At 40.6% G+C, this 26,264-nt stretch overlaps 1 protein-coding gene across 1 annotated transcript in view; it reads right to left on the reverse strand.

Moving 5' to 3' along the window:
* Window positions 1–25,256, reverse strand: part of galnt18a (UDP-N-acetyl-alpha-D-galactosamine:polypeptide N-acetylgalactosaminyltransferase 18a) — a 76,734-nt gene extending 51,478 nt beyond the window's left edge. The window contains exon 1 of the mRNA XM_010866441.4: window positions 24,768–25,256. Within this exon, the coding sequence (XP_010864743.2) occupies window positions 24,768–25,005 (238 nt within the window). The 5' untranslated portion in view covers window positions 25,006–25,256. The remainder of the gene's footprint in view (window positions 1–24,767) is intronic.
* Window positions 25,257–26,264: the final 1,008 nt, after the last annotated feature.

Raw genomic sequence — 26,264 nt, forward strand, 5'->3', positions numbered from 1 at the left:
CATTACCTTGTTACGCAGGTCTTTTGACAGTTATTTTCTGCTCCCCATGGCTCAGTATCAAGCCTGCTCAGTGCATCCACATAAGAGCTAACAAACTCATTGACTATTTATACACAGACACTAATTGCAATTTAAAAAGCCACTGGTGTGGGAAATCCACCTTTAATTGACATTTTCACCTGTGTGTCACCTTGTGTGTCTGTAACAAGGCCAAACATCCAAGGGTATGTAAAGTTTTGATCAGGGGCATTTGGGTGATTTATATTATAATTATGATTTAAAAAGGAGTCAAACAACTATGTGATAATAAATGGCTTCAAATGATCACTCTCCTTAAATTCTTTTTTTTTTTAATTTTTATAATCAGTCATATTTTCAAAATCAATGCCAGAATCTCCCAATATCTGCCAGGGTATGCAAACTTATAAGCACAACTGTATTTAAATTTACATAAACTGAACCCATGACATGAAAAAATGCACTGAACAATGTTATTAGCTACTTCAAAATGGCATATTCTGAAAAATGCTAACTGCTGAAACACCCAACTTCCATCTTGCGTCTGTCAGAGATGTGTCAGTCTGTGTGCTCTACACTGTCCTTAGCAGAAGTCTGGCTCGATAGCTGGGATTGTAACCTGACAGAGGGAAGAGAAAACCAGGTCCAATCAATTGAGTCACAGGCATGATGGAAGGGTCTGCCAGTACTTCCTGACCTCCAGGTGGCATCACCCAGAGCAGTGGGCGAGAAATCCCTGCCATCGCCATCAGTCACCATAAATATCAGCCAATGGATTATAAACATGACTCAGAACTGAAATTGTGATTTACAGGTGAAGAGTGGCCCAAGTTGCCTGTAGAGAAGTGGAAAAAGCTTACCGATGGTTACAACAACTGTTTAACTTGCAATTATCTTGGCCCGAAGAATGTGGAATTTGAATTTTAAATGAGAACATTGTCCTGCACTAAAGGATTATGGTTAGGGTTTAGACTAGGTGCAAGCACAAACCTTAGTCAAATCTCAACTGAACCAATCTACACTCAAACGTAGGGGACGTTTGATAATATTGTGGAGTGGCTTTGCTGCATCTATAACTGGGCCACTTGAATGCACAAGAAATCAGCTGATTATTTTGTTTTTTCAGTGCAATGTTCAGCCCAGTGTCCAGAAACTAGGTCTCTAACTAGGTTGTTGGTTTCCAACAGAACAATGACATCAAACACAAGAAAAACACTGAAATGACTAAAGAAGAAATGCTAAACTGGAGTGGACAAAAATGAGCCCAGAACTTAGTCCCATGGCTAACTGGAGTGGACAGAGATGAGCCCAGAACTTAGTCCCATGGCTAACTGGAGTGGACAGAGATGAGCCCAGAACTTAGTCCCATGGCTAACTGGAGTGGACAGAGATGAGCCCAGAACTTAGTCCCATGCCTAACTAGAGTGGACAGAGATGAGCCCAGAACTTAGTCCCATGCCTAACTGGAGTGGACAGAGATGAGCCCAGATCTTAGTCCCATGCCTAACTGGAGTGTACAGAGATGAGCCCGGATCTTAGTCCCATGCCTAACTGGAGTGTACAGAGATGAGCCCGGATCTTAGTCCCATGCCTAACTGGAGTGGACAGAGATGAGCCCAGAACTGAACTGACGGTTACAACAACTGTTCAACTTGGCCAAAGAATGTGTAACTAAATATTAGGTTTTGATTGCCAGGAATTTTGCGCATGCTATTTTTTTATTTTCTGAATTACAATAATAAACAAACAATTTAATAGGAAAAATTCCTTCTACAATCAGGACATTTGGAATGACAATGTGTGGAGACCAAAATCCTCCAAGTGTGAATATTTCTGTCTGCAATTGCACTTTCATTTCTGTGTTATTCGATTTTTTTCCCTTGCTATTCAGAAATATAAAGCAAAGACACACATCCTCTTAATGATATTGTGACTAAATTGACATTGCGTGAGTGGAGGTCAGTGCAACTGGGGAGGAGTGTGGGAGATACAAACCCAAAAGAGGGACAGGAGGAGTGTGGGACACACCAAACCAAAAGAGGGACAGGAGGAGTGTGAGAGAGACAAACCAAAAGAGGGACAGGAAGAGTGTGGGAGAAACAAACCAAAAGAGGGACAGGAGGAGTGTGGGAGAGACAAACCAAAAGAGGGACAGGAGGAGTGTGGGAGAGACAAACCAAAAGAGGGACAGGAGGAGTGTGGGAGAAACAAACCAAAAGAGGGACAGGAGGAGTGTGGGAGAGACAAACCAAAAGAGGGACAGGAGGAGTGTGGGAGAAACAAACCAAAAGAGGGACAGGAAGAGTGTGGGAGAAACAAACCAAAAGAGGGACAGGAGGAGTGTGGGAGAGACAAACCAAAAGAGGGACAGGAGGAGTGTGGGAGACACCAAACCAAAATAGGGACAGGAAGAGTGTGGGAGAGACAAACCAAAAGAGGGACAGGAGGAGTGTGGGAGAGACAAACCAAAAGAGGGACAGGAGGAGTGTGGGAGACGCCAAACCAAAAGAGGGACAGGAGGAGTGTGGGAGAGACAAACCAACAGAGGGACAGGAGGAGTGTGGGAGAGACAAACCAAAAGAGGGACAGGAGGTGTGTGGGAGAGACAAACCAAAAGAGGGACAGGAGAAGTGTGGGAGAGACAAACCAAAAGAAGATAGAAAGTAAAAACATGCACAGAGATCCTTCTAAGTAAAAAGCCATAAAAAAGTTTGCAGTCATAGCCCATAATTAATCCCAACCCTGGTGGTTGTCTTGATTTGATTTACGCTACATTCTGGCCATCAACAACAGCGATATCAAAGCGTGGTGTATTCTCATTCACAGCCAACTCATACTGTTGATTAATCCACCGCTTCATTCACACAAAGGCGTAAATGAGATAAAAGCAGTGGCATGCTGTTGACGATGACAAGTGAGCTAAAGGAACGATCGCCAATGAACCTAAATCGCTTGGCTCTACGGAGGGGCCCCGGAGATATAATAAGCCCACTGGAGCAGCCTGTGCTGGGCAGCTGGAAGCAGACAAGTCCCTTAGAGGACTAAGAGGTGTGCAGGTGCTACTGGCAATAAGGGTGGAATGTAATTAAGTTGCCTAACATCTCAGTACTAAACATGCCGACTCTGCTGTTTGTACTGACCGAGGTTTTTAGACTATCTAGCAAATTAATTTTTTTTTTAAAACAGAAATATTGCATTTACATACAGTGGGGAGAACAAGTATTTGATACACTGCCGATTTTGCAGGTTTTCCTACTTACAAAGGTGCCTTTTATACAGGTAACGAGTTCAAACAGGTGCAGTTAATACAGGTAATGAGTGGGGAACAGGAGGGCTTCTTAAAGAAAAACTAACAGGTCTGTGAGAGCCAGAATTCTTACTGGTTGGTAGGTGATCCAATACTAATGTCATGCAATAAAATGCAAATTAGTTACTTAAAATTCATACAATGTGATTTTCTGGATTTTTATTACAAACTTCTATATGCTTTGTAAGTGGGAAAACCTGCAAAATCGGCAGTGTATCAAATACTTGTTCTCACCACTGTAAGTGTTCAGAGGATTTGCTATGACACTTGATATTGAGCTCATGTGCATCCTGTTTCCATTGATGATCCTTGAGATGTTTATACAACTCAGTCCACCTTTGGTAAATTAAATTGTTTAATTAAATTAAATTGATCCCACAGATTACAGTGCATGTCAGAGTGAAAACCAAGCCATCCGGTTGAAGGAAACATGTGAAAGGTTCTGAATACTTATGTGAATGTGATTTAGTTTTAGTTGTTTACATATTGGCATAAAATTCTAAAAAAATGTTTTTACTTTGTCATTATTGGGTTTTGTGTGTAGATTCATGAGTAAAAATCAATTGTATCCATTTTAGAATAAGGGTGTCACGTAACAATATATGGAAATATGGAAATTAAAGGATCTGAATATTTTCCAAAAGCATTGTATGTGGATATTTTTTAACTGAATGGTCTGAATCCTGACCAATGCAATTAGAGCAGTAAAAAGTGATGTCATAGCCATGGTATATGATATATGTTGATTGGGGGTATAAATGTCAGAAGAAGCACTCAACATTTCAATTATGTGCACTTCACCAGAGCCACTGTCCTCACTCTCAGATCTGTTTGACTAATACATGATGTCATCAGAGGCATTGATTATTTTGCTTCAAATATTTAATGTTCTGCAGATTAAGCAAATTACTTATGCTGTGACTCTGCGATTTTCCTTGACGATTCAGTTGATTACAACGTTTTACCCCACAGAAGTCTTGCATCCAATAGCCATGGGTCGCCACTGCAAACCAATATGGTGAGTTTGTTTATTTAAATGCTCACACATCCTGAATATTGTTTGTGACGTTTAGCTAGCAGTGTCTAAAGATAGCAGAAGTTTGTAGGTGGTTGTTTAATGGAAGCTGAGTCATGGATTACATCATATTTTGGCCCATTGATTTATTCCAGGAAGAGGAACCATCCAACCTCAAGTGAAAAAGTCATAGCTGCTCCTTTATGCACATCTACAAGAACTGAAACTAAACAACTTATGTTTCTTGTTAGGGACTTATTATCCTTGACAAGGTAAAAGGCAGACCAAATATAATTCTACAGCAATTCAAAACAAGTCAAATTGTTTTTTTCTTCCTAATTTGTAGAAACAGGTTGAATTGAAGGCACCCTCAGAATTTGATTTGATTCCAGTCACACTATGTGAATTTAATGTCAAATACATGTAGTGTTCACTGTGTTGTCCTATATGCTTTCATGGGAACATCACAGAGCCTAGCATACTATGCATGTAGTTACAATGACAGACTATGGCTAATGAACAATTTTGTGTATCTGCAAACATTTCATTGAGAAATCTCTCTTTGTAGGTCAATGCCGTACAAATCAAACTGCATGACCTTGTGACGCTTTGAAACGACACAATGAAAGACAATTAGGGAAATATTGAACAAAAACCACAGAAACATTGTTTAAAATCGAATGGTAAATCCACAGAATACCTCTGAGGAATACATCTAAATACAGACCCGCTTACCCTTTGCTATGGCCAATGTGGACAGGGTCACAGTATTCAAATCATAAATAGTGTCATCATGTATTGGTCTCATCACTTTTTTTGGGTGGATTCAAATCAGAATACAATGACGCTTGGGTTTATTGTATTAGCAATCGCTGAGATCATTTCTGGTTATCAATGCAAATTAGGCAATTTGAGTAACGGCCAGTCAGTAAGATCTAGAATTGCAAGGAAGATTCCTAATATCCAGTTGACACAAATGTACTGATGTCAGAGTGAACTAAAAGATCCCCTCCCTCCTTCCCAAAACACAACATTACAGAGCTTCCCAGGTGGAACAGTGTTCTAAGGCACTCTTCTGTTGCACTGAAGCTGACCACCCCAGTCTGGGTAAAAGTCTTGACTTTGCCGCTAGCTGACCAGAGACTGACCAGCAATGAAGAGGAAATCATTAGCAGTTATTCATTAATCTCATTGCACTCTTGTGAGTCCCTCAGGTGGCTCAGCGGGTGGTCAGAAAATAATTCTGATCAGTGAGCTTAATTCAGGAAAAACCCTTCCCAAGAATTCACACAAATGAGAGACTCTGTGATTGTGTGTCAGTGCAATCCATTTATGAAATAATTCACAGGTTTGTTAACTGTCTTTCAGTTAACTTTCTAGTCTAACTTTAAAATAGGTATGACAGCTATCTAGACATAAATTGTTGATGTTAGAACATGAGGTCGCTATCATACCTAAACTCAATATAAAACCAACACGGTTGGTCGGCACTGTGTTGAGAGCTGGTGCAGAGTGGTTGTGATAAACCAATGGGTACATCAGACAAGTCATCATGCCTACCCACTCTTAACCTCTATTATGTTTGACTCACCATCATTTCTGCATGATGCGCATCTTTGTTGCTAAGCATGCTTGGCAAGGTTGCTAGACTACTGAAAAGCAACCAACTAATAAATGGAGGCCTTCTGAATAACATCCTTTAATCATTTAAGCAGATAAAAAAATAAATTCAAGAAACACCAGTCAGGTGGATACAAACAGCTCAAAAGGTACTTACAGTATCTCACAAAAGGGAGTACACCCCTCCGATTTTTTTTAGATATTTGATTATATCTTTCTATGTGACAACACTGAAGAAATGTCACTTTGCTACAATGTAAAGTAGTGAGTGTACAGCTTGTATAACAGTGTAAATTTGCTGTCCCCTCAAAATAACTCAACACACAGCCATTAATGTCTAAACCGCTAGCAACAAAAGTGAGTACACCCCTAAGTGAAAATGTCCAAATTGGGCCCAAAGTGTCAATATTTTCTGTGGCCACCATTATTTTCCAGCACTGCCTTAACCCTCTTGGACATGGAGTTCACCAGAGCTTCACATGTTGCCACTGGAGTCCTCTGCCACTCCTGCATGACGACATCACAGAGCTGGTGGATGTTAGACACCTTGCGCTCCTCCACCTTCCGTTTAAGTATGCCCCACAGATGCTCAAAGGAGTTTAGGTCTGGGGTATACCCTCAGCTTCTTGAGCAAGGAAGTGGAGGTGTGTTTGGGGTCGTTATCAAGTTGGAATACTGCCCTGCGACCCAGTCTTCCGAAGGGAGGGGATCATGCTCTGTTTTAGTATGTCACAGTACATGTTGGCATTCTGGGTTCCCTCAATGAATTGTAGCTCCCCAGTGCCGGCAGCACTCATGCAGCCCCACACCATGACACTCCCACCACCATGCTTGACTGTAGGTAAGAAATACTTGTCTTTGTACTCCTCTTTTGGTTGCCGCCACACAGGCTTGACACCATCTGAACCAAATACGTATATCTTGGTCTCATCAGACCACAGGACATGGTTCCAGTAATCCATGTCCTTAGTCTGCTTGTCTTCAGCAAACTGTTTGCAGCAATGCTGGCAGCACTCATACATCTATTTCCCAAAGACAACCTCTGGATATGACGCTGAGCATGTGCACTCAACTTCTTTGGTCGACCATGGCGAAGCCTGTTCTGAGTGGAGCCTGTCCTGTAAAACCGCTGTATGGTCTTGGCCACCGTGCTGCAGCTCAGTTTCAGGGTATTGGCAATCTTATTATAGCCTAGGCCATCTTTATGTAGAGTAACAATAATTCTTTTTCAGATCCTCAGAGAGTTCTTTGCCATAAGGTGCCATGTTGAACTTCCAGTGACAAGTATGAGGGAGTGTGATAACACCAAAATGAACACACCTACTCCCTATTCACACCTGAGACCTTGTAACACTAACGAGTCACATGACAATGGGGAGGGAAAATGGCTAATTGGGTCCAATTTGGACATTTTCACTTAGGGGTGTACTCACTTTTGTTGCCAGCGGTTTAGACATTGATGGCTGTGTATTGAGTTATTTTGAGGGGACAGCAAATTTACACTGTTATACAAGTGGTACACTCACTACTTTACATTGTAACAAGTATAATTTCTTCAGTGTTGTCACATGAAAAGTTATAATCAAATATTAGCAAAAATGTGAGGGGTGTACTCACTTTTGTGAGGTACTGTAGATACTCAGAACAACACATTTTGCATTTCAGTCATTTAGCAGACGCTTTCATCCAGAAGGTCTGAACTATCCAGACACAGCAGCGGGTTTCTGCATGAAAATCAGCATGAGTGTAATGGAAGTAAGTCTAAGTCATTCCACTTCAGAAAGCACAAGAAGATTCAGTGAGGTTTTGAATCACACAACATTTACAGACCTGCGCCATGATTGCATCTGGTAAAAGAACATTGGGGTCTTTTGGAACATCCATTTATTTTTCCCATTTGTCCTGAATCTCCACAACGATGCACAGGAAGACTTGATGAGTTATTCATAATCTATATATTGCATTTAATATGAAATAATAAAGATCAGGGTTCTGAATACTGAAATTGCCTTTTATGACACAAACTACAGCAACTGTTCGCAAATTTAATTTTGGGAATGAATCAACCTCATTGGAAAACTAGGTTCACTGAAGGAGTGAAAAAAATTCATTAATCGAAAAAGTAGTCTTCAAACACAATTTTTCTTTGAGATATATTTGGACATGAAATGTTCTGACTATACGAACATTAAAAGGGGGTATACTTCACATGTTCATCTAAAAGCATTAACAACCGTATTTAGCATTCAGGTAATGTTAAGGTTGTACAATAACTTTGATTAAAAAACATCTCTAAAAGTGGAAAATCACCATCACCCAATTAGATGAGATAACATTGAAATGGTTGATTAAACAATTATCCAAGCCACAGCTTCATAGCACTTGTCAAACACAGGAAACTGATTATGCATACTGGCCCATGAGATGGGGTTGGGGGTGGGTGTGGGGGCTCATGGGAGGCTTTTCAGATGTTGATTGGAGTCTTACTCCAAGACGTTTGGTCCAAATCAGATGCAATCAATTAGTTTAATTTCTCATTGATCTAATCAAATTAATGGAATGGTACAGGAACTCTAATAGTGACTGTTTCTAAGTACAGAGATGATTTCAGTAGAGTCTGTGTCGTGGCTTGCTGAAATGACATGGAATAATCTGTTTGAGCACAATCAAAACATCTCTGTATAGCTAATGACTCATTATTATTGGTTGATTAGTCAGTCAAAATGTACCCATTATACATGACATAAACAGCTTGTTTTGTGAACAGACTTCATTTCTATAGCTGCTGCTTAGCAAGCACCTCTTCATCCACTGCCTGACTTCAGGGTCAAGTCCAGGGTCAAGCACCTCTTCATCCACTGCCTGACTTCAGGGTCAAGTCCAGGGTCAAGCACCTCTTCATCCACTGCCTGACTTCAGGGTCAAGTCCAGGGTCAAGCACCTCTTCATCCACTGCCTGACTTCAGGGTCAAGTCCAGGGTCAAGTACCTCTTCATCCACTGCCTGACTTCAGGGTCAAGTCCAGGGTCAAGTACCTCTTCATCCACTGCCTGACTTCAGGGTCAAGTCCAGGGTCAAGTACCTCTTCATCCACTGCCTGACTTCAGGGTCAAGTCCAGGGTCAAGTACCTCTTCATCCACTGCCTGACTTCAGGGTCAAGTCCAGGGTCAAGTATCTCTTCATCCACTGCCTGACTTCAGGGTCAAGTCCAGGGTCAATTACCTCTTCATCCACTGCCTGACTTCAGGGTCAAGTCCAGGGTCAAGTATCTCTTCATCCACTGCCTGACTTCAGGGTCAAGTCCAGGGTCAAGTACCTCTTCATCCACTGCCTGACTTCAGGGTCAAGTCCAGGGTCAAGTACCTCTTCATCCACTGCCTGACTTCAGGGTCAAGTCCAGGGTCAAGTACCTCTTCATCCACTGCCTGACTTCAGGGTCAAGTCCAGGGTCAAGTACCTCTTCATCCACTGCCTGACTTCAGGGTCAAGTCCAGGGTCAAGTACCTCTTCATCCACTGCCTGACCTCAGGGTGAAGTCCAGAGTCAAGTACCTCTTCATCCACTGACTGACTTAAGGGTCAAGTCCAGGGTCAAGTATCTCTTCATCCACTGCCTGACCTCAGGGTCAAGTCCAGGGTCAAGTATCTCTTCATCCACTGCCTGACCTCAGGGTCAAGTCCAGGGTCAAGTATCTCTTCATCCACTGCCTCACTTCAGGGTCAAGTCCAGGGTCAAGTATCTCTTCATCCACTGCCTGACCTCAGGGTCAAGCTCCTAAAAGTACCTCTTCAATGGCTCTGTCTGGGACCTTTCATGAGTTGACAGCACACTCTTAAGTGTTACACACACGCACATGCATTGACACCCCTCAGTCGGTTTAGGTGACTGTTTGGTTCTCTCCTCTTATTATCTATATCCCAGTCTGTAGGCTTGCTACTCATCTCATCTGTCTTCTGTCTGCTGTATCCAGCCCTGCACATAGGTTCAATGTTAGCTTAATTTATCTGGAGTTACATCCCAAAGCCTATAATTACAATATTCAGCCCATAATCCAGTGGAGAAGATGGTAATTATTACAGCCCTGCGCTGTGTGGCATTCATCTTCAGAGCAGTTTCACCCCTCACAGGCAGTGATACAATTCATGACAGCAGGATGAGCAGGCCTCTCATGATTCATCTGGCATTCTCAGAATAAGGGGCCCTTTCTTTTCCATAAACAGACATGAGATTAGCATTTGTCGATAGCGTTCAACTCATGGGGAGGACCAAGTGAGTGAAACACCCCCCCCCCAGATCTCTTCGCCTCCTGTGTGGTCCCTCTGGATATCTTCACCTCCTGTGTGGTCCCTGCAGATCTCATCACCTCCTGTGTGGTCCCTCTGGATCTCTTCACCTCCTGTGTGGTCCCTGTGCTTGCTTTATCAGCCTGGGAGTCTCTGATTGGTTTGTCTGAGCTCAGGTAAGATCTGACACACGGTAAATGGTTCCACAGACTTAACACCTACGTTCAGAGAACATGAGCAATACCTTTTGTATTATAATTATTATCATTATTAAATGCTGACTTTGGGAAGTAATGTGGGCCCTTGGCCCTTTACTAAAACATTAGTGTGTTTAGAAATGAAAAAATACACATTTTAAAGTGACTTAAGAGCACCAGCCTGGAGGACAGGTTCAGACAAAGGAACTGTTGTTATTATCAAGGAGATGTCATGGGTCAAAGGACAATCTAACCATCCAGTCAGCATGGTACTCTTTTACAGTCGTGGCGTGTGATCTGGACATCTTACTCCAGCTTCTTACTGACCCACATTTATTCCACAGAATATCTGTTCCAGCCTTTTCTGTGTAGTATAAATTAGCCAAACATGTTTTCATGATGAGACAGTTGCTGTTCCGCCATGATTCATGTTAATTCTGCAGACAACCTCATCTCTCCTAGACTGGCTGCCTACAATGACGAGATCACCTTAGCCAAACGTTTCACACGCATGACAATGTCATCTCTTTTTACGGCGTATTTTTTTTTTACACCCTGAAAACACGCCCCACGATTACTGCAGCTGATTTTAAGTTAGCGAGGGCTAATGTTAGTTGATGTTTGTAATGACTTTTTGAAGAGAATTGGACTACAGTTTCTCTAGGCCCATACATTCCTTGGAAGGAGAGGACACAATACATTGGTTTAGAAATCACAGCATTACAGGGAAAATCGATTCTAGCCCATTGGAACAAGCAGAGCAGGGTATCCTCATATTTTAACAATTTTAATGGGGTGATCTTGGTAATGTGGTTTCCCTTTAAGTACATTTTTTAAACATTTGGACCTTGTTTAGGAATACAGAGGAGGGAAAACCAGTTATTCATATGATTGAAAAACAAACTGCATTTCAAAATAAAACGGTTATTTTTGTCACTTAGAGCCCTAACAAAATGCTCCAGCTCCCTACACTGCACAACTATATTCAGTCATCATCAGCACAGATCCCCCCTGTAATGACAGAGGTTTTAGATAACGTGAAAGCTATTTTTGAAAATAGATTTTATGAATTTAATCTTACCACATGAACCAGTTATCTTCTGACTTATTTGCAAATGCAAGTAAACTGAGATATGCTCTGCATGCAAGGTTTCCTACGTAAAAGAAGAAGATAAAATAACAGAATTATGAAGATATTTAAAATAGACCAGATTCCAAAGCTTGTCCACTGAGACATGCCATGCAAACTGTAAAATGTTCCTGTAAAAGCTATGTAAAACAGATTAAATGAGAAATAACTACATTTTATGTGTTTTAAATAGCTGCATTAAATTACTCTTGATGCACTAAATCCCTTAAAATGTACATTTAGAAAAACGTTTTATAACATCATAACTGTATTACGGGATTGGTTTTTTAATTCCAGTTTTTGTAAGAGTAATCCCACATAGAAAATGTCTGGCCCCAATGAAAATACGTTTGGTAAATAAACAACCTGAAGCATTACATTTTCAGCGATGGATCATGTTCTGATTGCTCAATGAGGGTTTAAGCCTAGACACTCCCAACATATTTATTCATAAAATTCTAGCCAGCTATTGATCCCATAATTCCGGTTGTGATTAGTGGTGATAAGTCTGAGACTGGGTGAGGTCACTTTTAGTGACAAGTTGAGACATTTTGGAGGATCTTGGTCATTTAACTGGAGCGATCATGTGCACCTTTAAAGATGTCAATGATTTGGTTGAAGTGTACAGGACGTGACAGGTCGGCATGTACAGGACATGACAGGTAGATGTGTACAGGACGTGACAGGTCGGCATGTATAGGACGTGACAGGTAGATGTGTACAGGACATGACAGGTAGATGTGTACAGGACGTGACAGGTAGATGTGTACAGGACATGACAGGCAGATGTGTACAGGACGTGACAGGTAGATGTGTACAGGACGTGGGAGGTAGACGTGTACAGGACGTGGGAGGTAGACGTGTACAGGACGTGGGAGGTAGACGTGTACAGGACATGACATACAGACTTGTACAGGATGTGACATGTAGACGTGTGCAGAATGTGTACAGTTTGAGTCCCTGAACCTTTTGGATCCATCACAAAAACGCCCCGTGGCAGTTGTGGTGAAGTTTTTCAATTATCTTTAAATAGAAAATTGCATTCTGAAATCATAAACCATTAAGAGTATCATGCTGTATAATCAGGGACTGCCAGGGTAAGCCGGAAAATGTTTTGACATACAGAGTCATGCAGTTGTCAGCTAATGTCATCTAGCCCCTTCATTGGCGCAAGTTTATGACAAAAGAAACAGAAATGGAGCAAACCCTCACACAAAATGATTCTTTGCACATCAAAATCAATGGATACAAATGTCATTTATATGGCCTTTTTTACAACAACGATTGTCACAGAGTGATTTACAATAAGTTGGCCTACACCTCCAAAGAGCAGGCAGTTGGGCAGTAGCAAGGAAAAATGAAGAAAAGAACACCTCCATCACCTGCACCAGGTAGAAGTTGGGAGTGCAAAAGCGCCAAATTGTCAATTTAGGGAAGAAGGTGGGGCGTGAGTATGATTTATCTAATTTTGGTTAGATAAATCATACTAAGTATATGGCACAGATGACAGATGACATAGTACAAGACTGTCCAGCCAGAGAGCTGTCCACATGAAAAAACCTATTATAACTGTCCCCAAAGATGACATTGTGGAGAGATATTGGATCAGTCTTCATCCATTCATTTGTAAATAGCAGGGGTATTGAAATCTGAGTCAGAGTAGACAGAGGAATATCTCCCAGGCCCATCTCCAAATGCCTTGCTCGCCCTGCCGTACCTCATCTACCCTTCAAAATAAAATCTTCAAATATAACACGAGAATAATGTTGTCAATGTGGTAATGCCGTCTGACATATTAAACTATTTTAATTTTTTTTAAGTAAAATAGCCTACATGTTTTTTCAAGCTTCTCCATACATAGATAGTCCTCTGAAAAAAAAATATCCCGCCCCCCATCAAACATTGTCTGGACATGGGTTGTGCGCTGACAGGTTTGTGCAAATGCACTGCATGCATAGTCTTGCAATACAGAGCCGGCATTTGTAAATTACAATGATTGGCCCAAAGAGGGGAGCCACAGCGATCAACTGAAATTCTTTACACACATCTGACAATTGGCTACTGCATCATTCGTTAGGAATGACATGTTTACTGCTGCCTTGGATTCAATGTAGGCCCACTTACTCATTCCACTTCATCCCCATTGGCAACCAAGTCTCTACTGAGTCTATCTGGGCCTTCTGAGAATCTGGCTAAGCCATCAGTCAACATCCCTTGACGTGTTGTGTGACATCTTAGCGACTGGTCTTCTAGTGCAGCTCACTGCAGCACAGTATGTTTTCTGGCCGGAAGATTCGGCAGATACTCCAGAGATGTGTACTTGCTGAACAACACTGCCCTCCTCACATCTTGATTGACAGCACTGCAAACATTCTAAGAACAGATTTTATATTGTTACTGTATTACTGGTGGATGGATGTTTTGAAACTGTTCTGTTGAGACTTCCAGAACGGCTGGGGAAATTCACAATGAGCTTAACAACACGGTTTCACAATTCAACCCAGTCAAAATGGGAACGCTGTTCGGACTGCTGTTTTGACTTTGGTAATTACGAAATTGTTGCAATTTTGTTATTGCTAAGAATCAACACAATTCAATCGATTCATGTTTTTGTAAGAAAGCAAATACTAAATGATGGTGGGGATTACCTTACCATCTAAATACCTGTGAAATATAAAATCTGTTAAAACCAGTCACAAAACAAACCACACAACATGTCCCTTTTTGATATTTTGTAATTATATTGATAGCATAATGAGAATTGCTGGTAATTTTGCTTTATTTTGCTAGTCAGCGTAATTTTGTACATTTGCATCAAATCACTTTTTCCAACCAGCTATTTCTAAGGCGCCACCCAAACAGAATTTAAAACCAGACCCTTGAAATATCACGTCAACTTTCATCATGGGATTCTCCAAAGACCTGCAACATTACTTATTCATGGTTTACATTTTAAATGTGCCATTTAGAAGACAATCCTATCCAGAGCGATTTAGGGTAGCGAGTGGATATATATATTCATACTGGCCCCCCAGGGAATCAAACCCACTACGCTGTGGCATTGCAAGTTCAATGCTCTAACTACTGAGCTACTCAGGACGATGGTTAATGTCTATGGAGGGGTATCTCTGCCAGTTTGAAAATGGAATGCTTACAGAATTTGCTAAATTGAAATGCCAAAATGATAAATGCACATTTCCAGTTCAGTCATTTATCAGATGCTTATCCAGAGCGACTTACAGTTGAATGCTTTTATATTTTTATTACTGCGTGCATGATTCATGCCACAATTAAATTAAATGAAAATTGGTATAAAATGTTGCACAACATGGACGTCACAGTACAGCACAGTAGAAAATAGATTGTCAGAGATTTTTGGATTATTTTGCAGATTAGTAAATTATAGTTCAGTAAAGTACAGTAGTGTTAAGTACTGTGAAGTACTGTGTTCTCCACTGTGCTGTGTTGTGCTCACTCTCCCACTATAAAAATGGGAACTCCTGTTTATAATCAAGGCCATATCAGTATAGAATGTGTATAACTGTAGTCATTTCTTTGTACTTAAATGTAATACTGAAAAATATTTTCTTTTTTTTTACATGATGTTGATGCATGTTGATGCATTTTATATAATTGTATATCTCAATTACATATTTAATTCAAAAGATCATCCCAAACACAATATTTATGTAATACACAGTAGTTAGATGATGTAAAGTCATCTAACTACTTTTTCAGATGGTATCTTAGAATCATGGAACCCACTAAAGAACAAGATGTTCTGTTGCTTTGTACTGCATGCAATAGATGGCTGAGACTCAGTTAATCATCATTAAAGATACTTCTTCCATTACACATATGAACAATTACTTATTAGTGTTCCATCAAAGCACTGACGAATATCTCCAGAACTACATCAGTGATCCCTGTCTGTGACTCAGATACTGTGTGGCCGTGCATTTACCCTGCTATGAACAAGATCTGCTCAGTTGGAAACTGACATTCTTCACAATTTCAAGGATTCTGTATGCGAAAACTCAATATTTTTAGACAAAATAACCTCCTACTGTGCGTGTGGAAACATGAAGATGAAGTTAAAGCTGGGGCCTAGGAATATTTCTCCTTTTCTACAGAGAAGATGTAGGTCAATAATCACTGCTCTACAGCACAGATGGGTGGACAGGCAGATTTATCCACTGGGTGTACACAGCAAAGAGAAAAGCCTCAGCTTTGGCTGAATCGCAAGCGAGAACATGTGAGAGCTTATAGCAGACGCGTAATTAGACAACACCCCAAAAACCTCATCCAGGTGAATTTGCCATCCACAGAATATTAGAAATGTTCACTTACAGAAACTGTTTGGTGTTCCCTTCATTTGAAGCAATAACTACAGTTGACAGGCTAGGGGCATTTATAATAAAGCCCCCCTGCTGCGCTCCTCCGTATCGCATGGCAAGATCACCCGAGCATAATCTGCTGTGAAATCCATCTTTTCAAAAACTAGATAAGTGTTATGATTCTTTGATGCGGCATATTTACCAGCATCTCCAGACCTGAGAGAGTGCAGATCACTGACCTCTCAAGGAGTAAGGCATGGTAATGAACACATCAAGGGAGCTTATGAATAGTCCCAGTACAGTGAATCCATATGAAACCAGGACAAAACAGGACCGTGACTGATTCCTTTGGAGGATTGTTGATATACACTTAGACATTAGCGCCTAAAAGCATCATTGAGAATAAGTTGTCAAAGTGTGCCTCTTTATTACATTTTGGCCTCACTTCAAGACACCATGTGTAATCTGTATTTTTTATTTCTGGCTCTGTAAAATGACTAGCCAGTAAATTTCTATAACAGTTCTCATGCATTAATTTATAGGTATGAACTTGAGTACTGACAAAAAGCCATATTTGATTTGGCAAATGTTTAACTATATTTTTTAACAACATAATAAATTCTATGGACAAACTAAAGTTCCAGAGGGGGAGCCTCTGCTACTTCTACAGGAATAATCCCATTTGTAAACATTACCAATGTGAAATTGAATAAAAAAACGAACTCACTCTTTTGGTGATTTGCAGTATGTGCCTGACAGAAGGAAACGCCTACTATTCCTTATTTCTTTGTACAACCCTACTCTGTAACTTTAATATGCCTGTAGGATATATCATGTTAAAAAAATATTAGTAAGTAATTTCCAAAGAAAATATCCTGTAGTAATGTAAAACATTTATGTTTGTTGTATATTACAATATCATGTTAAAAAATGTATGTTAAAAGTAGAAAATCTGAAATCTGAGTAGTATTAATTACAGAAAAAGCATGAATACTTCATGAGACACCAATTATTGTTTTATTACCACCTAATGGTTAAACATTTCAGTCCTAAAGAAGCTCAAAGATATTTTCACAAATATCAACTTCATCCACATAGCAGCGGCTTATATGGTCAAAAATCTAACAGGGTTCAAGTAACGGGTTGAGATGGTATATTTCTCCCACTCTCCCAAAGTGAAAGTGACACGTTTCAGTTTGGTGTGTTGACAGAGCACTGTTTGAAATAGGGCCGGCTTGTGAAGGGATGCACTAGCATTGTCACATATTTTTATTCATAGACTAGTCATTAACAAAGTGGCCTTCATGTCCCACTCTTCCTGTTACCGACAAGTGAGGGAAAAAGTGTATCGTCTTCTGTCACATTCTGACAAACTTCCTTCCCTAATTAACAGCTGTGAATGAGGTAATCAAAGTACCAGCTCCATAGTGATTACAGATATCTCTTATCAACGAACAAAACTGACAGACATACAAAAGCGTCAGCAAATGTATGAAGCTCTTGACACATAAGACAAGGATTATGATTAGACTTTGGCAGGGAAGATTCTGCCGCAGTGATCTAAAGGACATTTATAAAATGTAAAAGAAGTACCTTCTGTGCAGTCAATGTACAGCCAATCAAGATTGGTTAAACCTTTTAAACATCTGTTTGAGGAAAACGTAATTTTCCGTCATTATATTTTTAGGCCTAGTTCTGGACCTTGTCAGATGATCTCAAGGACACCATGTTCATGTCGCTGTGTCCATTTGGAAGGAAGATGCTATAACTATAGTTTGAAGAACTGCTAACGAGGTTGAAAATCTTTGGGAACCGCTAACACACTATCTGTAATTGTAAATATCCTATCATTACATGAATGTTAACTATCATTATGCTGTCTTATCACAATGCTAGTTAACAATGGCTTGCTAAACTACCTCAAAGTTCCTTTATACTGTATGCAAGTACATACACTTGGAATTAACATGTTCATCTGACTTGTGAAGTCAATAAAGGGCCTCATTGTCAAAATACAGAACTATCCCTTATACTACAGCTTTCCTTTTCTACAAATTACATCTCCTTTGTGAATTACTATTTGGCAGTTTCCAATAGAAGTCTCCATGTCAAGATAATTAAATGATGTTCTGAAAGGGTGTTGTGTGTCATCATGAAGCAACCATACAATGCAGGCAAAGGAGAAAACATCTTCCTCAGGCACATTAAAAGAGAGCAATTCATTGTGAAGCAACAGAAACATAATGAGCTGTCCTAACATACATTACCGGCAATGCAATGCACTTGAAAGTGGCGAATTTAAAAAGCCCTGATAAGACTGTTCTACTATTTTGACACACTGCCAATCCCTTTTAGGAGCCGGAGTAAGGAAATGGAGTGAAATTCTTGTTATTCCTAAAGCAGCACTATTCTCGCTGAAGACACAGAACAACACAGACAAGATGCTTTCCTGTTCTTCTGACTGACTGACTGTTCCGCGTTCGAATCTCGTCACAGTCAAAATAAATTATGCGTTAGGATGTGTTCGGGATAGACAACACTTCGCTGGATACAACCCTCAGTAGCGGCATTATAGTAAGCCTAAAATTAAACTGTTTATGGTTATTGCGACTATTTCTGGTGGATTTTCGAAGTACGCATCCGTGCATGATTTTGTGGGTAATATAGGCTAGATAAAACCCCTTGGGCAGTAAAAGTGTAGGGGTTTCCACAATTCTCTCATCTTTTCACTTGACAAAAAAATATATTATCATCACCTATATGATACCTATTGTATCAATGTCATTCAAGAAACGAAAGAAAAACAAAAGTGTTTGTGCCATGAAATAGCTTTGGCTGTGTTAAGTTCATATTCAGTGTTGCTAGCAATTGCTGAAATCTTATGACTATTCCAAGTAGTAAGTTAGATACTAGTAAGCATTACTGGCAAAAGCCATACACGTCATAGATGCTATTTGTGGTAGAGTTAAACTTAATAAGAAACGTTAGTCAGTTTAACACAATGCTTAATTGTGTCTTGCGAAATATTCAAATTTGGCGTGATGTTAATGCGTGACAAAATGATCTAATGTCGAGGTGTTATAAAGACACCATGTAATCATTTAGCACTGTGGTGTAGTGGTTAAAGACACAGTCACTCATGTTGGAGACCTGGGTACAAATTATGGCTGCACAATATATCGTTTCAGCATCGATATTGAGAGCAGAACGTGCGATTTAGTAATTTATGGGTTATTGGATACACAGTCCATTATTATCTGCTTGCGCGTGACGATAATATGACCGAGGAACAGGGGGAAAAGGCTGAAGAAATGCATCTTCAATTTTTTGGAAATATTTCGTATACAGACAGGATGTTGACCAAAAACAGGTACTTTGTCGAGAGTGCCTTGCAATTGTTGCCACAACAAGAGGCAACGCGACCAATTTGTTTGATCATCTAAGGCGGAACCAGAAATCTTCGTATGACGAGTGCAAAGCATCTCAATGACGTCCAAAGCAAAAACACCATACAAGAAAGGTTCCAAACATCAGAGAAAAATCACAGATTCAATAATATTTCACGTCGCCAAAGACATGGTACCAGTTAACACGGTTACCAAAGAGGGTTTTAAAAACATGATCCGTTTGCTTGACAAGCGGTATGCAATGCCATCACGCAACTATTTTTCTCAAGTTGCCATCCCAGAACGTGAAATGTTATTGAATCAAGTTGAAACAGAGCTGTCAAGTGGAATATTATTCAGCAACCACGGACATGTGGTCCAGCTGGACAACGGAGCCCTACATAAGTCTGACCGTACACTTTATTAATGAGGACCTGAAAAGTCGCTGTTTGCAAACGGCATTTTCCCCAGAGGATCATACAAGTGAGAACATCGCAACAGGGATGAGAGAAGCTTGAGCTGATTTGGGCCTAGATGAGAGTCGTCTAGTCTCTATAACAGACAATGCCGCGAACATGGTGAAGGCTGCCGCCCTGAACAAGTGGACCAGATTGCAGTGCTTTGTCCACAGACTGCATCTTGCAGTTGGTAAGTTATGCCCAATTGCGCATTCTATTTTACTGCTGTTGCTATTGGTATACTATTACTGTTACATATTATTACCTAGCAACCTGTTCTGAAATATAAACATTTTCATAAGTTTCATACATTTTAATTGTAGAGGATGGGGCTGGGGAAGAATGAAGGATACAGACTGTCAGGTTGATAGCCAAAGCTCTTTCTGAAGACATCCTCGGTTTTTTAATATCACAATATATATAGCAGAAAAAAAATTCTTGCAATGTCAGTTATTTCCAATATCGTGCAACCCTAGTTCAAATCCAGTGAGGGCAACAACATTCATCACTCTTTATTGCGGGATTGCTGAAATAGGCTTGCCTGTTTCCTTTTCTGGTTTCTGTTTGCGTCAATGTGCAGTCTGCAAATTCTTTATAAATGTGTTATCCCCCTATTCCTTCCGCCTGCCAAATACTGAATGTAATGGGGAACTCCTTGTCTGACCTATGGGCATATGGAAGACATGCAACATTGTCCTTCATAATGCTTGTTGTTCCATCCACTCAGCTGCCTCCCACTAAATAGTTAGAAGTAGTGGATGATGTAAGGTTCTGTAAATGGTGGGTTTTAGTAGAGCGAGTTCATTATCGTATTCCCAGCAACGTGTACCTATTGAGATACTTCCTAGAAAAGCTATGTTATGAGCTCTTTCATGGATCCATAAGGAAGTAAAATGTGGGTGAAATCCAGCGGTACTCTTAGATAAAGTATTTCCTACTGGGTGTACCAATTCAATTTAATGTTTGGTAGTGGGACTTGAAACCGGAGGAATAATGTATACTGCAAGAGCAAATAATTACAGTGGTTTCTATGGCCAGAGCGTTTCTGGGGCGAGCAGTACTAAACCTGCACAAACAGGGTGAATTAAATTGAGTTTTAGTTGGGGATAGACTCAGTAAGATAGGATGTTGGTAATTGTGAAATGTACTCGTTGGCTTCTGGAGAGGACTGCCCAACAGGAGACAAAGTCTCAATGCAGGCTGCGGCAGTAATGTGCCATTCTCCTCAGATGAAAATGTAATCAGAATCCCTGCTTTCAATCAATCCTAGGGAAATAAGCCCCTCTCAGGAAGATGGCACTGACCCCATCTTATAAAAAGTTGAGGGAAGAAGTATGCAAAATTCGGTTGCACTGATTTCTTTCTATTCAGAGTGTGTTCTAGTTTTCATGGATTGCTTTATGATTAAATAAAAGCTTTTGTCAGATATGATTGCTTTGTGTCTCACATGATTACTTTGTGAGTAAACAAAACATTTCACTGTTTTAATATTCCCTAGTCAAAAACCAACTAGTTGTTTGATTCAGTAAAAAGAAAATGCTGTATGTTCTGTCTGTTCTACAGTATATAGTGGGTAAAGGCTGTTAACTAAAAGGCAATGACCTCAGAAAAAGTGGGAACAATACTTTTTCTTATCTTGCCAAAGGCTTGTCATTATTAAGTTAATAGCGCCAGGACCGGAGTGAGTACTGATGATATTTGTCTGATGTTTCAGTGTGCACCAAAACGGCAGTGACAAAGTCTCAAACGACCGTAAACAAGAGCGAGAACCATGCAGTGATACAATCCAAGTCAAACCAATCACGCGTGAAATGTGAACAGACTTTAAGACCAGACTGTCACGGCCATGTTATTTCGTAAACCTGGTGACATTGTGTAGGCGAACAGTTTATTAGGTATCACCCTGTTCATGAATATGCATCACTCCTGCAGACAGCGAATCACCGGGCTGTGGCAGGCTATGAAGCAGGTGGACAGACACCCAGACATTCGGTAGCGGTTCAACTGAACATCAGATTGGACAAAAAACATCCGCCCAGCATTATTCCCGCGTGTGTCAACAGGTTTTAGCTGAGAGAGATTGAAGGGGAATGGCGAGAATCAAGCGAAGCTAACAAGCGGGGAACAAACAGGCCAATGACGATGCAGTAGAGCAATGGTGCACAGAATGGTCTCTCGGAACAGTCAACTCTGTGTTCCTAGTCACGTATGCGCTGTCACAGCAGACAACCACACCAGATCCACGCTCATCAATTCAAAACAAGAAGCGACTCCAGTAGACACCAACACCGGACTGAAGGGTGGAAAGACCCTCCCTGGTCAGATAAAGACCCTCCCTGGTCAGATAATGGTGGCTCTTTAGGCAAACTGGGATTCCTAATGAACAAGTCACTGAGTGTACTTTACGCACTAGAACACCCCTGCCCTGGAGGAGGTGGGTGGGTGGGTTTGGAGTCATAACTTCAAACCACTCCTGGCTGTCCCCTACAGAGTCCTTTACGAACCTCCCAAAGGGGTATGCCGTTGTCCAGGACGGATTGATGTGTGACAGTCCTTATCTCTAATTAAAGCTCAGCGTTATAGGCCAAGTTAGGGGCGCTGGCGTGAGAAGATAATAACGGTTTCATAATAACGTGGAGGTACTACAACGTTTCCTGTCAGCTTGTTTAGAAAACATTCTTAATACTAAATAATAAAATCTAACAGGCTGTCTACTCAACACATGCAGCACCATCTGCTGCCATGTACTGTACTGTATATATGCAGACTAGACACTGGTATACGAGAACCACACACCCCATAGTCCAATGAAATTCCATGCAAAAGCACTCCTATCATGTGGTCTTTTTCATTTCCCTTTGCCATAACACTCTAAAAGGTGCTCAGATGCATCATGTGTCCTTTGATCGTTGTCAAACTGGATTGGCAATTCAAATGATTTAGAAAGGCACACATCTGTCTATATAGGGGTCCCACACATCATAAAGCATGTCAGAGCAAAAACCAATTCATGAAATCCAAGGAAATCTCCATAGACCTCAGAGATAGAATTATGTTGAGGCAAACATCTGGGGAAGGTTATGAAACCACCAAGATTCTCCCTAGAGCTGCCTGTCCGGCCAACTAAGTAACCAGGCAGGAAGGGCATTGGTCAGGGTGTAACCAAGAACCCATTGGCCACTCCAGTTGTCACTCCTGAGTAAAAGGAATGTGACATATTTTCTGAAAGATTCTGAGAGCACGAGGAAAAATATTTTCTGGTCTGATTATACCAAAATCAAACTATTACTTGATTGCCAAGTGCTACTGGCGGAAACAAAATACAGCTCATCACCTGTATAATACCATTCTCATGGTGAAGCATGGTGGTGGGAGCAGCTTGCTATGGGGATGCTTCTCAGCGGCAGGGTCTGGGAGACTGGTCTGGATTGAGAGAAGGATTAACAGAGCAAAATACAGGGAGGTCTTTGAAGAAACTAGAATGCCTAAGACCTCTGACTGGGGACGAAGATTCTTCTCATCAGCACAACAACAACCCAAAGCACACAGCCTAGAGAATGCTGAAGTGGCTTCTGGACAAGTCTGTGAATGTCTTTGGCTATCAAGCTCAGTCACCGATCTGACAGAGCTTGGTAGCATCTAAAAGGAAGAACAGGAGAAACTGCCCAAATACAGGTGTGCAAAGCAGGTGGAGTCATACCCAAGAAGACTCAAAGCTGTGATAACTGCCAAATACAGTACTGAACAAAGTGCTGAATAAAGGGTCTAAGTACTTATGTCCAAGAGAATTTCATTTTTTGTATTTTCAATAAATTGGATCTAATTAAAAAAATTATGGGGTATTGCAGGTTGGTTAGCAATTTTGTGTAAGATAATATACAATAAAAAATGAACATTTTGATCAGAATCTGCCAGCGTATGATGATAAATGCTTCACAAAACTACAAGCCCACTTACTACATAATGATCTCATTGTGGTCATGTCTTCGTACTGAATATTTGAGAAAAATATCCACTGTCCCATCAATAAAATATTTGAAAAATTGTTGTGGTTGTTTTAAACAGCATCATTCAACCATGGATCTATCCAGAGAAATATTCTGAATGAGTGTGACGTTTTTAAAAAATATATATATAGCTCTATAAAGTGCTTTACACACAGTTGTTATGCATTGTAATCTACTATTACAGGGGCCAGTAATATTTGCTGTAACAAGAGTAAATATCCAAAAGTGGTTCTGCTGAAAACCTAAAAACACACACAAAAAACACATGACAAAATGGGTGAAATCCCCCTTTACAACTATTTTGAGGTCTCACCATTTTTCATGTAATCTCCTCAGCTCCATGCATGCTAACAGATATCATTAACAACATAAACAGATTCATGCCCAGTAATGTAACATGACACCAGCTACAGGGGTGCATCTATGCCAGTCCTTTGCCAAACACTCCAAGCGCTAAATTTACTCATCAGTTCACTGGTCACTCCAGCATAATACGACTGTGTCTTCAGAACTCTATCGAAAGCGCACCGCACGATTTCCTATTTACTAATTGTACGGCCACAAAGTTGCATTAATGTACCTGTTAAGAAAACAAAAACATGATTTAAAACTTGCCAAAAATACATCGTATTTCTTGTCCGGGTTCGGTGAGGAATCACTCGGGCTTTATAGTTTACAGTAGCTACACAAATTACAACATGGTTTACATCCAAATAGGAAGAATCAGTTCACTTCACACTCACGTCGTCAGCCAATTGTGTTTAAGGCATTGCATTCCTGTAACAGCAGGCTACTAGAGCGGGATAACATCAAATAGAGGAATACCAACTGGTTACTAATCACATTAAAATAAGGGTTTACTTATATTTCTCTTGACCGTAGGCTACATATTTAATTGGTCGCAACTGCATATTTTATTATTCTAAATGACTTCTTGCTGAAACAAAACTAAACATGTCATATGTAAAGTCATCCTGTGCCGTGGCTGTCAAAAAGTAAACAAGCATACCTTGGATATGTTGGTTAACAACATTTTCGAGTCGGTCCAGTCTCTCTATAATCTTCAGAGTTTCTCCCTTGTCTTCTTGAAACTTTCTTTCGGTTTCGGGCTCTGGGACTTTGCTGTTCACGTTGGCCACATAATTAGTGATCCAACCGACGTAGAGAAGACAGACGATGTTGGTCATGCCACTCAAAATAACGCATGTCGACACCAAGGCTTTAGTTCTCCTAGAGCAAACCATCATCGCGACATCCCTCCATACGTTCCAGCACGCATGCAGCCGTAATATAAAAATCTTACACAAACTCAATGACTACACGCAGGGAGCTTCGTACAGCGGAGGATTATAACATTGCGCTCTAAGGCTGCCAGCTGCTGACTGGCAGCGACGCAAACACAGAAACATAAATTCTCAGATGCGCTGTTACATACTCTACGCCCGATAGCAGCTAAAATCCGCTGCCTTAAAGTGTTTACAGAGGCACACGCGCACAGTGCTGGTGGCCAATGAAATCCTCAGGAAATGTACACTGCATATCCGATCATTACACAATCCAATTGAAGCGGGGATGGAGGAGTGTTCTCCGCAATTCTCTCGTCCTTCGAATTGTGAAAAGCGAGATAGAACTGCTTTATAGGTACGAGAATTGAATTGTGCTGAAATGAATGGTTCACCACTTTAGGTGGCTCTGGATAAGAGTCTAACTGCACTGAAATGTAAGATATAAACAGTTACACCTATTTAAAGTGTATGTGTTTGTATGTGTGTCCGTGCGGGCATCCGCGCATGTCTCTGTCGGCCTATCTGTGTATCTCCTATGTGGGTGTGAATAGTGTGTGGATAAAGATTATGTTCTCAATTGTCTAATAAAATAAGTTATTCAATACATTTTGGCACAGTTACAGATGTCAACCTGCTTCTAAAGTACCTCTTCCATCAATGTCCTCAAATTAGGCCGTTTCAGAATTCAAGAGCAGCCTTTTGGCGTTCCACCGCAAAATGTAATTTTGGGCCCCCTCTCCCCATCGTAGGGATCTCCAAAGCGTTCAGAGGCCCCCTAGCAGTCGGGGGCCCTAAGCAGCCTCTTACGCCTAGAGCCCGCCCTGTCCAAGAGTGTAATAAGTGAGGAATGTCACTACTTAAGGTGACTTTTAATGAAAGTAAAATTGCATGTCCAAATATTGAATAAATATATGAGCGCCTGAGCCGTATTCCAGGTCACTGTGGCCTGTCCTTTAGCGAGAAAATCTAATTTACATCAGAGCTTATGGTGCCTGGTGCATTTCAAATGCCTAGATGTCGAATAGATCCTTTAGTTTATATTATTCACAATAGTACCTTTTTTCTACACAGTCAATCCATTATCTTATCTACTTATTCAAACCGTACATGTCCAACCAAATGTGATTTCACTTTGACAGTACAAAGTCTTGTGATTTCAAAAGTAAAATTTGGCAAAAGCCTAATAGGAACCCTGGCAAAACAATAACAAACTCATATAT

The sequence above is a fragment of the Esox lucius genome, chromosome 19 (genome assembly GCF_011004845.1).
Source record: "Esox lucius isolate fEsoLuc1 chromosome 19, fEsoLuc1.pri, whole genome shotgun sequence".
Taxonomy (NCBI): domain Eukaryota; kingdom Metazoa; phylum Chordata; class Actinopteri; order Esociformes; family Esocidae; genus Esox; species Esox lucius.